Below are 18,761 nucleotides of genomic sequence, written 5' to 3' on the forward strand. Positions count from 1 at the left end.
CCACTCTCTGCAAACCATATTTATTTCATTTAAAGAAAGTCTGTGACCCTAAACAGCTGAAACTGGGATCCAGTTACATTTTAGTCTAAATGTGTTCCTCAAAAGAGCCAGCAGATGGCAATGTTAAGTTTTATAGACCATGTGGCTGGATGGAGACCATTTATCACTGAAGAAGTGTTAAAAACATGCAAATGTCATATTTCTAAGCAGTGGTGCAAATGAAATGGTGTCACAGGTGGTGTAAATAAAGTAAAGTCAATCCTATTTTACAAAACAGAATAATGCAAACATGTGACTCTGATCCTCAGTCATGAACTTACTGCAGATTGAAATGTTCACTGAACAAACAAAACCACATCAAAAACACAATGAAGGCTATTCTTCGTAGTATGGAGCCCCTAAGGGGACAAAAATATGAGATGGAGGGAGGATGATATTTCAAAGCTTTTGCATTGCTCAAAGAAATTTAGCATCAGCTTGCAAAAGTATCGCGTTCCCACAGAAACTTTGCATTCGCTCACAAAACTTTTAAGTCCCCCTGGAAGAGCTTTTTCATTCGCTTGCAAAACCTTTACGTTCATTATGACATGATCTGAATTGTAAAGGTTCATTCTCGTGTTTCGCCGCACGTTTGAGCTTCATCAAGAGCCGATGAGGTTTGTGTTCAGTTGAGCTTCTCTTTATGTTCACTGATCAATGTTTATATGTGAATAGAAGCCTAAATTCAGTCTGCTCATCATATAAAGCGATCGTGTCTCTTCAGAAAATCTGGACTAAACCACTCAATTCATATGGATTAGTTTTAGTTTCAACAATCATCCAATCAGTTCCTCACGGACAAAATCAAGCCCCGCCCTACATTTGTTCTTGTTCCAGAAGCGTTTCACTCAGATACACATCAGAATAGAGAAGAAAAGACGAGCTCAACTTCTGTTTCATACGGACTTTAATCCACGAAACTCTGAAATTCAACATTAACAATCACCAGCTTTATTCTAATCTGAAGGGCTTTGATGACATCTGTGGGGATAAAAGACGCTACAAAAGATCCAAAAATACACTGAAAATAGGGTAGATAGTATTTTAATTGCCACCAAATCTTTCTAATTAATCATCAAGAGAAACAGAGTTTAAAAAGAAATATGTGATTCATCACAATTCAGATAAATACCAAAACTTACACTGCTTGACTTAATCATGAAAAGCAAAGTCTTTTTTAGTGCTTTAGTAGAGTTTATCATGAACAATATTTGTTGGATAAATTCATTTTTTTTAGTTTATAATTTGCTTATTTTGTTTTTCAATATTACATATAGAAGAAATATTTGAAACAAATAAATTAAAAAAAGAGTGAATGAAACAAATAATAAATGACAGTCTAAATAAATGGTGTAACCTATATAAAAATGTAAATAAATTGAGCAATCAATACACTTGTAGTAAATATACAAATACTATTAAAATATATACGTTTGTATTTATATATATATATTTTTTAAATATTTACAGTTACAAAGTTTTTTTTTATTTTTTAATAATTCATGTTTTCTCCTCCATACAGACGTTGAACACCTGTTGCGTGTCGTTACAGACAGGTAGGAGAAATGATCCAGCCAATGAAATGGCGAGGTGCTGGTTGCTTGACAACAGGCTGGCCAATGAGCGTCGTGCTTGTTTATTTTGAAGAACGGAGGTGCGCTTCAAATCACCCAAACATCTCCTTCGCTTCGGGGCAGGTGGAGGATTCTCGCACTGCAGTCTCACACTCACACTGATCAGTGTGTTTAATCTAGTCAGTGTAACACGCGAGCATATGGTGATCTGACTGTTTGGATCTGCGGAGCTGCCGCTGATGTGAGTCAACCTGTGTGACTGTGTTTACTGTGTTAGCTGTGTTAGCTGCTGTGCTAAAAGTTGAAACTCGGGCTGTGTCTCTAAATGCTGTCTTGGTAGATAACTGAAACAGGCTCACTGGTCATTCGTTTCAAAATAAACAAATCTGTGTGGAATATATTTTTTCTGTTCAGTAACGTTATAGTGAGAACTGAGAATATTGACTCAGATTGGACTGGTGCAGCTGAGTAGTGTTGACAAAATGAACATTTCTGAAGCAATGGTGCTTTTAAATACAAATGTAGCCTATTATGTGTGTTAATTACTCGAAGCTTTTTCACACAGTGCACGTTTCTGCCATCTAGTGATTAAAACGAGACTAACAAACCCTAGTGAAATAGAAAATTATATTCTAGCAAAGAAAACAAACTTGTTTGTATGGTTGAGGTTTGCTATTGGTGGATCTCATGTGAGTGACAGGTTGCCCCGCCCTCACGCTATTAAACGCGTCATCAGAGAAGAGATCGTTGCTGCAAGAGGGAGAGAAAGTTATTTTGATTCAAGATTACAATACACATGAATAAATAATAATAAAGATATACATTTATAATTTTTTTTTTATTATAAATAGGACAGACTCAACACTAAACTAACTTTTATAATTGTGAGGTAGTAATCTGGTGCAGGACTTGTGGACTGGGCAAAATATTTTAAATGTATTTTTTGAGAGTAAAAGTACTTCTACTGACCTTAGTGAACAATCGTGACCTTCACTACAGGAAGCAGTTTTTAATATCCTGACATACTGAAGTCAAAGTACAGTTTTAAACACAAGAAATGACACAGAGGATAGATGGTTAATTATCAACATGTTGTTTCACACACTCATAACTCTGTATATATGCCATAAACCTTTATGTTTATAAACCTTGAACACAGCTGGGCAGTAACTGATTACATGTGATCTGGATTATGTAATCAGATTCCAAAAAATTAAGTGCTTGTAATTAGATTATTATAATCAGTATTCTTTTGCTTGTGTTCTCATAATGTTGCTTTTTATTGATTACATGTTATTCTCACAATGGCAGTAAATTATTCATGATTCATTGATTCTCCCTTCTAGGGCTGCACGATTTGGAGAAAAAAATCTAATTGCGATTATTATTATTTTTTGGTTAAAATTGCAATTTGCGATTTAAAATGCGATTTTATAAAACAAATGAGAAAAAAAAAAAGATAAACATTACCAGGCTTGTTTTGCTTGTTTGTAGGGCTGCACAATTTGGCCTGAAATTTTGTGCTAATATATTATTTTGACTAATTATTTTTATTATTATTATCATTATTGCTAAATAAAAAATATTAAACCAAATAAGAAATATTACTGTTGTAATAACTTTCATTATTAATGTATCTAGCATTAGTATTTAATTAAAAATATAACTATAATAATTAGAAAATAATATTTAAAAACTTGTATGACAAAATGTGGGGTTACCTGTTAACATGCAAGCAGTATGTCTGTAAATCATTAGAAAGGTCTAAGGATTTATTATCAAATATTATATTATTGTGATAAAAATAATGTCTTAATAATGTCTTTATTTTTGTCAGGAGGTATGCAAAATCAAAAATGGAGTCCATGTATTTAATATTTTACCCTGAATAGGATTGAGTGAGCTTTACTTGGCGCTAAACATGTTTCATACTGGACGCCGGAGGGCGCCCTTGAGCAGATACTCCAAATACTCGCAATGTAACAAACGCTGTTCCAGGAAATATTTCAAATCAATGTGTATATGAATAAAGAATAAAAATATTCATGATTCTAATGCTGAAACACAGAATTATTTTAGACGAATATGTTTGCACTCTGTCACTGACTAGATATATTAAAAATAATGTAGGCCACTTTTTACTGGTAACACACACTACCATTCAAAAGTTTGGAAACATTACTGTTTTTAATGTTTTTGAAAGAAGTCTCTTCTGCTCATCAAGCCTGCATTTATTTGATCAAAAATACAGAAAAAAACAGTAATATTGTAAAATATTATTACAATTTAAAATGATGGTTTTCTTTTATAATATACTTTAAAATATAATTTATTTCTGTGATCAAAGCTGAATTTTCAGCATCATTACTCCAGTCTTCAGTGTCACATGATCCTTCAGAAATCATTCTAATATGCTGATTTATTACAAATGTTGTGCTGCTTAATATTTTTTTATAACGTGATACTTTTTTTCAGGATTCTTTGAATAAAAAGTTAAAAAAGAGCAGCATTTATTTAAATTAAATCTTTTGTAACAATATACACTACTGTTCAAAAGTTTGGGGTCAGTTTTTTTTTTTTTTTTTTTTTTTCTTTTTTTCTCCCCCAGTACGGATGTGTTAAATTGATAAAAAGTGATAGTAAAGATTTATATTGTTAGAAAATATTTCTATTGTGAATAAATGCTGTTCTTTTTTTCTATTTATTCATCAATGAATCCTGAAAAAAGTATCACAGTTTCCAAAAAATATTAAGCAACACAACTGTTTCCAACTTTGATAATAACTGAGTATCAAATCATCATATTAGAATGATTTCTGAAGGATCATGTGACACTGAAGACTGGAGTAATGGCGGATCAAAATTCAGCTTTGCATTACAGAAAAAAAAATTATATTTTTAAAGTATATGAGAATAGAAAACCATTATTTTAAATTGTAATAATATTTCACAATATTACTGTGTTGTTGTTTTTTTCTGTATTTTTGATCAAATAAGTGCAGCCTTGATGAGCAGAAGAGACTTCTTTCAAATACATTAAAAATAGTAATGTTTCTAAACTTTTGGTAGTAAGACATTTGGCATTATCAGGCCTCACAATTATTCCCCCATTGCATCATTATACATTACATTCAACATTATATATTGTAGTTTAATGTAGTACTGACACTAAAACTCTGTAAACTTTCTCATACAGTAATTTTCATTTTGGGTGAACTATGCACAACACATTGTCACTGTCCACAATATGATATTGTTGCATTTTTGTTTTGCTATATATTGTGGCATAATATATTGTTACACCCCTATACTACACACATTCATACAGATTATATAGATTGTACTTTTTTTTTTTAATGGTCACAAAGTAAGTTTCAAAGCAAATGTAGTATCTTCAGTATAGTGTGCTGTTTCCTGTTTCTTTCTCTACTTTAAAAAGACTTACTAGTGTACACAACACACAGACCCAACTAATCAATGATGAAATCCATTGTTGGTCATTTTCATCATCAAATATTGGTTGTTAGTTGACAGTTAGATGTTGCAGCCCTAGACATGACCCAGGTCAGATTATAACCTGGAGCCCTGTGAGCCAGCAGCTCTTATGTCACAGCTGTACTGCACCAGAGACGATTTCTTCAGAAAATGTAGATAACTAGATTGATTAACTTAGTTTATAGCTCTCGTAAAAGAAGTCATCAGTCTATTCACCTGCCTGTGCAGCTATACAGAGCTGAAAACACTGAGGAGTTTGACACCTCAGTCCTCCTGTGCTTTATGCTTCTCTGTCTCCACCCCCTCTGTCACCCGCTAACTCCGTAATCCCGCAGTGGTATTCCATGGCTGTTTAATCCGGCTTCAGAGGCCTGCTGCTGTATAATCCAGTCTGCCTGCTCTTCTGTTTCAGGAGTGATGGCCGAGTGCTAGCCTGCGCCCTGTTTCTGGCCTGCGTCTCTCTTGGAAGAGCAGGACAACCGAGAATCCCATCCAAGCTGAATGTTGACATGGGAGATTGGTGGACTCCAACAATGATGCCAGATCCATCTCTCGGTGAGCATTAAACATGGAAAGATTGTGTCTGGGACTTGTGTGAGCATTTTCAGAGTTGACTGATCTTGTTAAGAGACTGAGCTAATTTAAGGATGGTTTATAATTAATCTGTGTAACGTTGCATTATATTGAAACTAATATATTTCTCCCAATTCTCTTTTTTTCTTTCTTTCTTTCTGTAATGAGTTGGAAGGAGTAGTTTACCTCCAAAATTCTCCATCATTTACTCCATAATTTACTCCACCTCATGTCTTTCCAACAGGTCAAATTTGCCCTCATGTTGAGGCTTGTAACTCTTGAACCATAAGGACTAGAAAGACAATTTATTTTCCCTCTAATTCCTGGACTCAATGCATAGCATTGTTTAAATTCCCAATCCATTTCTCACTGTATTTTCTGCCTTTTTCACCAAATTTCCCACAGATCCTCGTCAGACCATCCTGAAATGCTATTTAAAACTTTATTTTGTTTCAATATCTTGGCAACACTACTGCCTAATGTGTTGAAACTTACGTCAAATCATGACCATGCTCTGGTGTTCCTTGTTATGCTCACTTAACTCACTTAACTTGCTTGCATCTAGATTTGTTGTTGTTGTTGTTGTTGTTGTTGTTGTTGTTGTTGTTTTTAAAGCTTTTCCTGGACTTAAACTCTGCCATGTTAGCTTTTTGCAGCTACCTGACTCCATGTTAAAAAGGTCACGTTAGACTTGTCAGAACAGGCTTTAATAACAGGCTCTGCCTTTCTTTTGTCTTCTGAATAGACACCAAAGAGCTATCCAGTATTTCTGGGATCAGCATGTCTCCCTCCAGGCAAAACTCTCACCATTCACTGCACTCCACCATGGCTCTGCCCAAAACCTCCTACAGCGTGTTAAGTGCGTTCTGCACTGAGGAGAACATATCACAGTGCATCGCATATATCAATCAGGTACATTACAAGGGGTGTTTTGAAGTATTGCTGTCAACATTTTAAACTGTTGCTATTCTTTCATCTGATGATTGGGATGTTGAGTATTGGTGTTGGCAATATATAAAACTTAAGCAAAAACATGAAGTGTAATGATTTAAAGTGTCCCATTATGCTTTATTTTCAGATATTACTTTTCACGTAGTAATATAGCTGTTTGTTTTCATCAAAGAGTTAACAGTATATCTTGGAAACGGTTAACCCTAATACACTGTTGAATCATGCATATCAAGATACTCTACTAATAAAAGCCAAGTTTTAGCGAACACAATATAACTGCATAACTTCAGTGTATAACTGTATAAAGCGAATAAAAGGGTTAGTTCACCCAAAAATGAAAATTCTGTCATTAATTACTCACCCTTGTGCCGTTCTACACCCGTAAGACCTTCGTTCATCTTCGGAACACAAATTAAGATATTTTTGTTTAAATCCGATGTCTCCGTGAGGCCTAGATAGGGAGCAATGACATTTCCTCTCTCAAGATCCATAAAGGTACTAAAAACATATTTAAATCAGTTCATGTGAGTACAGTGGTTCAATATTAATATTATAAAGCGACGAGAATATTTTTGGTGCAGCAAAAAAAACAAAATAACGAATTATTTAGTGATGGCCGATTTGCTTCAGGAAGATTCGGAGCGTAATGAATCAGCGTGTCGAATCATGATTCGGATCGCGTGTCAAACCGCCAAACTGCTGAAATCACGTGACTTTGGCGCTCCGAACTGTGGATTTGACATGCTGATTCATAACGCTCCGAAGCTTCCTGAAGCAGTGTTTTGAAATCGGCCATCACTAAATAAGTCGTTATTTTCTTTTTTTTTTTTTGGCGCACCAAAAATATTCTCGTTGCTTTATAATATTAATATTGGACCACTGTACTCACATGTACTGATTTAAATATGTTTTTAGTACCTTTTATGGATCTTGAGAGAGGAAATGTCATTGCTCCCTATGAAGGCCTCACGGAGCCATCGGATTTCAACAAAAATATCTTAATTTGCGTTCCAAAGATTAACGAAGGTCTTACGGGTGTAAAACGACATGAAGGTGAGTAATAAATGACAGAATTTTCATTTTTGGGTGAACTAACCCTTTAAGTTGTGTGCAAAGCATAAATCTGTATTCAGATTTTAGAAAGCACTTTCAGAATTGCAGTACATTGATACACAAGCCATTTTGCAGTTTTGTTCCAATTAATGACTTGGGTGGGATAGAAAACAAGTTGAGTTTGAATGTGGAGTATGCATGGTGCATTATGACTATATGATGTGAATACATCTGTATGGTGTGTATATACTGTACATGTACATCACATCTGATTAATTGGACTGCTGTCATGAGTTTGAGAGTAGTTTGTCTTCTGATTTTAATTGTCAGAGCAGATGATGAGATCTAATTTTCCTGGTTCTCCTCAGGAGGTGTGTTCGCTGGGCTTGACTGGAGTGAGTTTGGAGTGTAAATCGGGCGGTCTGAGTGCTGTGCCGGTTCTGAACCTGCTGTATGAAGTGCTGCAGCTGCAGAGGAGAGCTCAGCGTGCCCTACATGAGCTGGAGAGCCAGCAGCTGAAGAATGGCAGTGACCTCGAGCACCTGCAGCACAGCAACTGTAGACTCAAAGTACTCCACTTTCTACATTACTCCAGACAACAACAACAAATAAGTTGGAAACCTCAGGGAATTTTAGAATGTGTTTTCTTTAGTGAATATACACTTTTATTACTTCTTTAAAATATTTCATATGCAAGATATTGTTATAGTGTTATTTTAGTTTTATTAAAAGTTTTATTTTTATTTTATATTTTGAATTAGCATTTTTTTTTTTTTTTTTTTTTTAGTTTTAGTGATAATTTTAGTTTAATTTTTAGTAATTTTGTGATGTTTTTTTTTTTTCTTCTTCATTTTATTAGTTTTTTTTCATATATTGCCATTTAGGTTAAATTTTATTTAGGTTTTATTTCCAGGTAATAATTTTAGTGCTTAAACTTACTTATTTCAGTTTATTGCCAAGGGAACGTTTCTAATTTATTTAGTTTTTTCAAATAATATTTACACTACCGTTCAAAAATTTTCAAATTTTTTTTTTTTTTTTTTTTTTTTTTAAAGAAGTCTCTTATGCTCAGCTGCATTTATTTGATCAAAAATACAGTAAAACAGCAGTATTGTAAAATATTACTACAATTTAAAATGGCTGTTTTGTGTGTGAATTTATTGTAAAGAGTAATTTATTTCTGTGACGCAAAGCTGAATTTTCAGCATCATTACTCCGGTCTTCAGTGTCACATGATCCTTGAGAAATCATTCTGAAATGATTTGATGCTCAAGAAACATTTCTGATTATTATCAATGTTGAAAACAGTTGTGCTGCTTCATATTTTTGTGGGAAAAAAAATCCCAAAATTTTGAACTCTAGTGTATATAATTGTATTTAATTCAGAATTAAGTCAACATAAATGTTTTTCATAGTTCGAGTTGTACTTTTTTTTTTTTTTTTTCTTTTTTTTTTGTTTTTTTTTTTTTACATGTAAATGATTAATGTGAGATCTATTTTTCACAGTGTTGTAGTACTGAGTTTAATTATTGATTAATTCATAACAAAAATCTAATACTTCATAGTGAAGTAGGAGGAAACGGTTGTTAGTAAAGTCAAATCCTGAATTACTCTTAAACGTGAGCAGTCTGCTCTTATTTACTGTGTGTTTGTTTCTCAGGATCAGCTGGAGCACACGAGGAGAGAGAACTCAGGCCTGCATGAGGGTGAGCGACAGCTACAGTTGAAGATCAAAACCTTACAGAACTGCCTCAAGTCTGAGAAAGAGGAAGTAAGAGAACCTCAGTCAGTTCACACGCTCATGCTCAGACAGGCATGACGACTGCACCCCATCATGCTGCTGTTTTTTTTTTTTTTATATAAAAAAGCGTTTTTTAATTCTGTTTAATTTTACAACATAACCCCCAGCAAACAAAACCCATCATCTTTTACACAAATGTCAAACTGAACGATCAGTGTATTCCAAAAAACAAAAACAGAATTGAGAAATTATGTATGTCTTACAGTTCGATTGTTTTTTTGTGTTTTGCATTGTGATATTTATTTCTCTAAATTCTAAAGGGGGGGAAAAAAAGCGAGATGAATTTTTTTTTTTTTTTTTTTTTTTTTTTTTAATTTATTTTATTCCCCTGACAGAAACAAGCTTCCGTAGTAGTCAGTGCTAATGGTGTAAAATGAGAGATTCTCTGTATTGTCTCTATTATTATATGAACCATTACTAGTTAAATGCTGACACTGCTTTTTACTGTTTTCACCTTGGTTGTTAGTTAGGGTATATTCTAGTTGTTGATTGTTTATGAAGTAAGTTGTTGCAGCTGTCTCTTTTTTTTTTTTTTTTTTTTTTGTCTGTTCATTCATTCGTTTGAAAACTCAATATTTGTTTCTTTAACAATAAGTATATTAAGATGTGGGTGTAGATACCCTGTCTGTGCAACCCTCTCACTGCTCCTGTGTGTGATTAATATGGTGCAGGTGCAGAAACTGCAGAGCATCATCTCCAGTCGTGCCACACAGTACAACCATGACACCAAGCGTAAAGAGAGAGAGTGCTCCAAACTGAAGGAACGGCTCAACCAGCTGCTCATGGACAAGAGAGACAAGAAACTCGGTGAGCACTTTTATTTATAACAGCTGGTGTCTCGTCTGGGATATTCCCAAGAAACACAGGACTGAGAAGTCATCCTCCTCCACAGGTAAGATGTTTTTAATGACTTCCTGTGGTGGAAGGATTGATTGATCTCATAACAGGTAGAGTAGAGTTATCCCTGAAGTCAGTGCAGGAAGATTTGTCTGTTTAAACACACAGCTACCTGACAAATATTTTTTGAATTATCCCTCTGGCATGAAGAAGATCCGTTTAGGTCTGCCCTGACGGATAGATCCATTTAGATCTGATGGAAAACAGTACTGATGGGAATATTTCATTTGACAATTAATAAATTCTTTCTTCTCTGTCCTCATGTGTTCAGCCATTGAAGTGTCAAACTATGTGGGAAGGTCAGATGGCAAGAGAAGCCTTTGGAAGACGGGCAAGATGGAGGCCAGGTAACCTCCTGCACTCATGTGGGGTTTTGAGTCATGACCGTTTTATTTCTTAGTGTAAAACATGTGCTCTTGTGTTGTTAGACACGAGGGTGAGATGTACAGAGCTCTGCTGGGTGATTATGAGACGCGGCAGAGATCTCTGATGCTGGAGAACTCAGAGCTTAAAAAAGTCTTGCAGCACATGAAGAAGGACATGATCGCCATTCTGAGTCCAAAGAAACTCTGCGTGAAAACTGAGCCAGCAGATGACAGCCTAGAGCAGGTCTGAGGTCTTCCCACATGGTTTTTATAAGCAATATGTTGCTAAAGGTTGTAAATTGCATGTTTGAGCATCAGTGTCAGTTGAACTTTAAAAATATAAGTCCTTATGAAACACAAAAGCACTCTGTTTTATTTTTGAACTGTGCACAATTCATCAATGCACGTTATACAAAAATCCACCACTGAAACAGCTTTACCTTTTGGCTATTTAGGCATTACTGTAGACTATTTTTGTACATTTAGATAAAGTCTTTCTAAAATCTTGCCAATTGTTGTTGTTGTAGTTTAAAGTATTTCTGAGTGAAATATATTTAAGATTTATTTATCTTCATTTATATTTAAAAAAAATATATGTACTGTATGTATAGGTGGGAAATGTTCTCTCCCATAAGACTTTGATTTATCTTCGAAAAACACAATATTTTTAATGAAATCAGAGTTTTCTGTCACTCCATTAGAAGTCCATTCCTCACTTTTACAATGACTTTATGAACTTTTTTGGTTACCTGGTCCTTCAATGGAGGGACATGAACTTTTCAGGTGTTGTGAGAAATGTCTTCATTTGTGTTTCGAAGATGAACAAAAGTCTTGTTGGTTTGGAACGACAGGAGGGGCAGTGATGACATGTTTTCATTGTGTGACATCAGGCTGGCTCTGAGGGCGAGGAGGAGACTGCTGACTCCAGTCGAGAGACTCTAGAGCAGTCATGTGAACAGGCGCGAGAGCAGCTGACCAACAGCATCCGCCTGCAGTGGAGGAAGCTCAAGAGCCACATGGAGAGACTCGACAGCCAAGGTAGACTGAGTGTCATCTCATGCTTCAATTCTTAAAGGGATCATGAAATGCATTTTCAGATCTTTATATTATGCTTCTGGAGGTTCTTATGAAGTTATTTTGCATCAAAAAAGTTCAGATGTTTGTAAAAATGATCCTCATTTTCACTCTGTCACAAACACGTCATTTCACGAAGCGCAAGTAAGTGGCCGCTGCTGTGATTGGCTAACTTCATTGCACTGTGTTTTGATGCTTAAGATGACCCGAACTGTAATAAGCTGTGTCCCAATTCCAAGTCACCAAGCGAAGCTCTGACCGAGCTTTTTTAAATTGGACGTTCCAGCCTACGGAGGATTGCTCTTGTTATCTTGCAACTGTGACAGGCAGTAATGTTTGGACCATTTTGAAAGTTATCTTCGACTGTCTGAAAACGCAACAGGATTTACAACCTGTCCGATGTTCACCTTGGTCCATTTCTGTACATAATAAAGTGTATAAACTATCTGTAAAATAACATCTTAGTAAGATATGTCAACATTTGAACTTCTTTAAAGTTTTTTTTTTTTTTTTTCCCTCTAAACATTTGTATTATATATTCGAGCAAGTCAATACTTGTATTTAAAAGTGTAACACTCAATGAATCTTGGGATAGGCTAGGCTGCAAAGGATCCACTCGGTCTATCTTTTGTGGCCCAGGGAAAGAAGGATGCATTTGTAGGAGTCTTCAGATTTGGAACGGCCTTCATCGTGCCTGCTGTTACTCATTCAGCCTTCAAATTCAGCCTTCAAAAAAATTTAGGACACAGCAATAGAGTCATATATGTTTGAGTCTAAGTCAAATTAAAATTTGCAACCACAGCGATTGCCATGGAGGACAAAACACTTGGCACTGATGTAGCTTTCAACACGAGATATTTAGAAAAACCGGCAGCATGTTGTGAAAAGAGATGAACACACAAAAGCATTGTAATTCAGGCACGTTGTTAGGAATGAACTTCAGCCATGCGTTCCTAATAGTTTGATCTTTTGAAAGGGTATGCACAGCTTATGGAGGTGCAGTTCGTCTACATCCAGGGACAGAACAACGTCAGACAGTTTTACTTGACAGCAGTTTCACTCTTGTGATTGATGTTGTTAAAGGGTTAGTTCACCCAAAAATGAAATTTCTGTCATTAATTACTCGCCCTCATGTCGTTCCAAAGCCGTAAGGTAATTCCAGTGAGAGTAATTAATGACAGAAATTTCATTTTTAGGTGAACTAACCCTTTAAGAGCACACCTCCTTGATTCACATACACATGTTAATGGTGGTTTAGAGGAACATCATGATGTCACGGATGGGGCAATTTCAAGAAGAATGGAAGACAACTTGGGAGTTAGCAGTGTTATTACTGTTAACTAAAACTACTAAAAGCATTTCTGTTAATTGAAATAAAGCTGAAATACAATAAAACATAAATCTTAGTTCAAAACATGGTAACAGTATACCTTTTGGCCCTCTAGCGCTTAAACAACTGCATTCATTTTGTGGAAGAACATTGTTTTTGGTTGTGCTTCGGCTCATGTGGATGAATATGGTTATCCTACTGCTCTTAAAACGGTCACAAAGCTGAAGAGATATAGCCAGTTTAGATGGAAAGGATCTCTAGCTGAAGACATTACTGTAGCTTTACCCATTAATAGACATGGTACTTCCTTAAATAAATACTAACACAGTGCTCCAACAACTATAATGAAATGACCCTTCACAATAGATAATGCTTTACAATCAACTCTTGTTAGAGAGCTACATATGGCAATTTCTGTTCAATCAAAAAGCCATCATCGCTGTAGCTTTTGCAACATTTCAAATCCCTCAGTTCTCAGCATGTCTGAAAAGCTACGCTTATGTTGATTCTTGTTTTATTACGAGCTCTGCCGCGCTCTCTTTTGCCAGCAGACTCTCCTCTGTTCAAAGTAGCCGGAGCAACTTTTCTCTATTTACGGATATGACGAGACACACACGGGCGAGTGACGTATAAATGCAATTTCCCTCTTATAATTGGCTTACTGTATTAGAATCAGGGCAAGACAAAAAACACGTTTTGAAAGCAGGATTGATGTGCATCTCTGTAAGTCCACATACAATGCTATTGAATTGCTGCCGCTTGGTTGACACATTTGAAAAACCACACACAGTGATCGTGACGGTAATCCACATGACCCCAGTGGATGAATCAATGTCTTCTGAAACCAAACGATAAGTGTGTGTAAGAAAAATAGAATTTTTTTATTTATTTATTTATTTTTATATAACTTCATTATAAATCACCTCTTCCGGTCTACTTTCATACGAATGTTCATGAGAGGGATGTTGTGACACGTGATGCATGATGTAAGTGCGTTGTGAAGCTCGTGTGAGAAGTGGCAGTCCTCTGTGCTTTTCGCTTTACTTCTAGTCCAAACAGAAGACATTGAATCATCAACCATGGTTGTTGTAACCCATTCACTTCCATTATATGGACTCAGAAAGATGGATTATTTAACTAAAAATCTTCAATTTGCATTTATCTGAAAAAAGTCAGTCATATCATTTACTCACCCTCATGCCGTCGCAATGTATAAGAGAATTTTCATTTTTGGGTGGAGTGTCATTTTTAAATGCTGTTCTTGTAAACCGTAGTGATTTTGAGACGAAATGTTCTTTAGAGTTAGTTCTTTTGTAACGGGTCTTGATGATGGATATTTCTGCTTGTGTGTTCAGTGTCACTGGTGGCGTGTCAGGAGCGTGAGGCAGAGGAGCTGATGTCCAGGAAGGAACATGAGGAGGAGATGCAGCGGATAAGACTGGAGTTGCAGCAGTGTAAAGAGTTCATCCACATGCAGCAGCAGCTTCTACAGGTGACCAACATCTGTACACATCAAACACTAACATGCAGTAGAGGCTGAAGTAAACTTCACTTGTCTGATTTTTCTTTCCGTGCAGACCTGTGTCCGAACAACAGCGCATGTGCAAGTGTTTGAATGCTCTTAAGGTCACCATGAAATTAAAATTGACAATTCTTGTTTATGGAATTGTGCTATGTATCACAAAGAATTTTGCGATTATGATACGTATCATGATACAGGGGTTACGATACAATATATTGCAATTAATATATTGCTGTATAAATAAATGTGACTTTACTGGAGTGCTGAATTGCAGAGTTGATGCAAGCATATCCACATCGCTGTGATCAGATGCTTTCTTAACTGCTGTTTTCTCACCGCTGTTATTTTTAATTTGTCCGGAAATCCGACCCAAACTGTCAGTGTATTTAGTTGTTTTTTTTTTTACCTAGTTAGATCAACGTAGATCATATTGTGTGTTTTGCACTCAAAAATGTCTGGATGTGTTGATTCTGATGGTGGTGTGTATTTACAGCAGCAGCTAAGCGTACCATGTGACGATGAGACGGCGGCTCTGTTGAATGACTGCTACACGCTGGAGGAGAAAGAGCGACTGAAAGAGGAATGGAGACTCTTCAATGAGCAGAAAAGAAACTTTGAGCGAGAAAGGAAGAATTTCACTGAAGCTGCTATTCGCTTGGGATACGAGGTACTGAATAAATAGATTAAAGAGGTCATGAGTTGTGACATATCAGAGGTCATTGTGCTATTAAAACATGCTGTAAGTTTCAGAACTCATAAATTCTTTAATGCAAAAATAACTTTTATTGAAACCTAGCTGCCAAAACAGCTCACTTTCTTCTGGGCTTATATTATGTAATAGAGATGAATACATCAGCACAAGACTGCCTGTACAGACACAATCAATCCAAAAAGAATAAAATTGATATACTTTTTAACCACAAATGCTCGTCTCGTACTTGCTCTGTGATGCTCGTCGACGACGTCACGCATTCATAACCGGCAGTTTCAACTCAACCAGGCCCCGCCCCTTTATTCTGCGTATGAATTATTTAAATGGAGGTGTTTCAGGGAGTTCAGAAACCTTGACACTGATACAGAAAATAACTCCTGCTGGAGGGGCTTTGTAGCTTTGCGGAGCTTTTTCATGCTCAAAGAGAAACATTACACACTAAAGAAAGATGAACATGGAGAAAAGCATCATAGGTCCTCTTTAATTAATTCGGTTTTTAACCAAAGCAGGGTTAATCAACTTCTGGTTTGTTTCTTCCCTCTTTAGAGGAAAACGTTTGAGGAGGATCGAGCTGCGTGGCTGAAGACCCAGTTTTTGAACATGACTCCATTTGTAGACCGTAAAAGACCTGCATTGCCTGAACCTCACAGTGCTTTATCAATCAGTGAGTATCTCTGGAGATCCGACAAACCTCCCAATCTCCTTTCTGGTGACCAAATGATTGATTGTGAGAATGAGGGGTTTCACATGCATCACTTTTCTGCTTGTGAGGCTCGTCATATATTTTGTTGTCAGTTCCTAAAGTTCATTAATTTAGGATCATTTTGAATCCACATTTGGTGTGCATATCTCTAGGTACTGAACCTGAGGCCAAACTGCAGTCCACTCCACCCCTCCTGACCAAGTCCCTGTCCTACACAGTGTTCTCCACCCCTAAAGCTGCTCCAGTGAAGATGCCCTCCACTGCTGACCTCTACCGCACGCTTCAGCTCATTCCAGAGAGCAGGTAGCCAGCAGCTTTAAAGAAATATTATTTACTCACCCTTACGTCATTCCAAACCCACATGACCATTTTTTTTTCCAGTGGAAGACAAAAGGAGAATTTAAGAATCTTGATACAGGTCTTTAAGCTCAGGTCATTGTGACCATGGTTGTCTCCAAAATGGTGACACACACACAGTATGAATAAGCATTTAGTCCAGATGGCTACATTCCAAGACTTTTGAAGGTCTGTCCCAATAGCCACACTTGCAGTCTTTGATTAAACTTGTCAACTTGCATGACGTATTTCTGGGATTTGGCCCAAGTGGTCATGAAAACCACAAGTTTGTGTAGAACTTTTACATTTCTCGTGTCTGTGAGGCAAGTAGCCTTTGGAGAATATAGGATAGTATCAAAGAAATGTTGTCTGAGTAAATAAGTAGCATATCTGCCACCATAACTGCCATGTGTTTTCTATCTCTCACAGAGGCCATGGGAAATGTCAGAGTGGTGAGATGTTGCCCAAGTCACGGCTGCGTAGTTGCTCTACAGACTGCAGCGTCATCTCATTGGTCAGAGATGAGAACAGCCCCATGTGACGGTACGTCAGTATTACACTGATCAAACTCTTCTCGCACTACTGAAGACACACTCCGTTGTTACAGGAGTCTTCCTTTCATCCCCATCACTGGATGACCAACCACCTGCTCCTTATCTGATCTGCTGTGTTGTCCCTGAAGGGATTTAGGGTTGAATAAAACAGATGGTGTGCTTAGCTGGATCAAATTGATCTCAGAGACAATCATTTGCTGAGTTGTTTGCATTTACCACTTCTGAATCACATGACGATAAGTATGTAAAGTGGCCAATGTGTTTTTTGTATAGTAGTAATAAGAGTAATTTAAAAATGCAACAGTCAGATTGTGTGGTGTTTGTGTGGGCTGTAAATGTGACATTAATTCATAAAGCACTTTTAAGAGGAGCAATGTTTAATGTAGCTTTTAAATATTACTATAAATTGATATTTTCATTTGCCGTTATATTGTTGCAAAAAACACTCATCTTGGGCTAGATTTCACATTTAGAATTGCTCAAAGTTTTGTACTTTTATCATAATTGATTGATGTTAAGTACTATGCATTAATTGCATCTCTTAATGCAAAATATGGAATGGGTTGTTTCATTCACTTTTTTTGTCACTTGAATGTTGAATATTTATATTGAAAAATCAAGAATGTCTTTGGTAGAACTTAAATACTTTTTGAATCCATGTTTACACATTTGAAGACAGATTTCTTTAATTCAATGCAATAAAGTTTGAAAGATTTGAAAAAGAACATTGTTTTTAAAGTTGGCATGAAATCAATATTGACCCTATTTTTTGCCCCTTTTACGAGATGCAATATAAGTCTCTGGTGTCCCCAGAACATGTCTGAGAAGTTTCAGCTCAAAATTAATGGTTTTTCAAATTTGCCCCTATTTGGGTGTGAATAAAAACACGCCGTTTTTGTGTGGAGGGCGGAGCTTTAACAGCTCGCGCTTCGATTGCTCAACAACAACAAAGCTGGAGAATCTCACGCAGCCAAAATGAGGATCGTCAGTAACGGTGTTCAACCTAAATTTATGTGTATTAATTTCTGTAGTTGCTGTGGAGTTGATTCGACTAGCATGTGCCGTCATGTTAATCTTTTGTGCAAATCCAGCGTTGAATTGACCCTCATTTGTGAAGCAGTCCAGTGTAAAATGACGGCATGTCAACAACACTCTACTACAACAACTCTTCCTCTTCTCTAAAGCAGCCCAACATGGCCTCGCCCCCTTTGTTGTGTGTTCTCGGGGGCGGGGTTTATGTAAATGTTAGGGTTAGTGATGTCACTAACCCAGGAAGAAGCTCGTTGTAGTCCTTACCAGCCGTTTGTTGTAGTCCTTAAACAGCGAATATTTTCTTTTAAAGAATCTCCCTTTGCATTGAACTTTGAGCGTCGTAACTTTGCAGATGTTGTTTATGCTCAAACAGCAACATTACACACTAACTAAAGTTAAAAAAGTGAAATCATAATCAACCACCACTTTAATGCTTGATACTGGTCTTACAATGAGACACTGCTGACATATGCAAGGCCACACTGCAGTTGAGCCAATCACATTTATATCTGCTTCCATTCAGGTGTGCAATGCTCACTTTTCACAATCCTATCAACAATTGGTCAAAATGGTTAAAGGCTGAAATGCACTACACAATTTTCAAAATCGGAACGGATTTTAAAATACTAGGCATCTTAATATGACAAAAGAGACATTAAAACACTAGGTGTAAATGTATGTGTCTGCCTCGTCTACTTGTGATCAGATCGACCAAAACAGGGCCTTAGTGAACACAGCACTCATGCAGAA

The 18,761-nt window shown here is 36.4% G+C and overlaps 1 protein-coding gene across 2 annotated transcripts; it reads left to right on the top strand.

Moving 5' to 3' along the window:
• Positions 1–1,669: 1,669 nt before the first annotated feature.
• Positions 1,670–17,704, top strand: ssx2ipa (synovial sarcoma, X breakpoint 2 interacting protein a). Of its 2 annotated transcripts, none has more exons than XM_051874587.1 (14): positions 1,670–1,854; positions 5,521–5,663; positions 6,427–6,593; positions 8,054–8,254; positions 9,346–9,456; positions 10,158–10,293; positions 10,655–10,730; positions 10,812–10,992; positions 11,639–11,786; positions 14,508–14,644; positions 15,168–15,341; positions 15,933–16,050; positions 16,242–16,392; positions 16,855–17,704. In XM_051874587.1, coding segments are annotated over exons 1-14 (1,857 nt in total). In that variant the 5' UTR covers positions 1,670–1,852; the 3' UTR covers positions 16,967–17,704. The 2 variants fall into 2 exon arrangements, with proteins under 2 accessions (XP_051730547.1, XP_051730553.1); XM_051874593.1 differs by having other exon boundaries at positions 15,171–15,341.
• Positions 17,705–18,761: the final 1,057 nt, after the last annotated feature.

This window comes from Ctenopharyngodon idella, chromosome 2 (assembly GCF_019924925.1).
Source record: "Ctenopharyngodon idella isolate HZGC_01 chromosome 2, HZGC01, whole genome shotgun sequence".
NCBI lineage: Eukaryota > Metazoa > Chordata > Actinopteri > Cypriniformes > Xenocyprididae > Ctenopharyngodon > Ctenopharyngodon idella.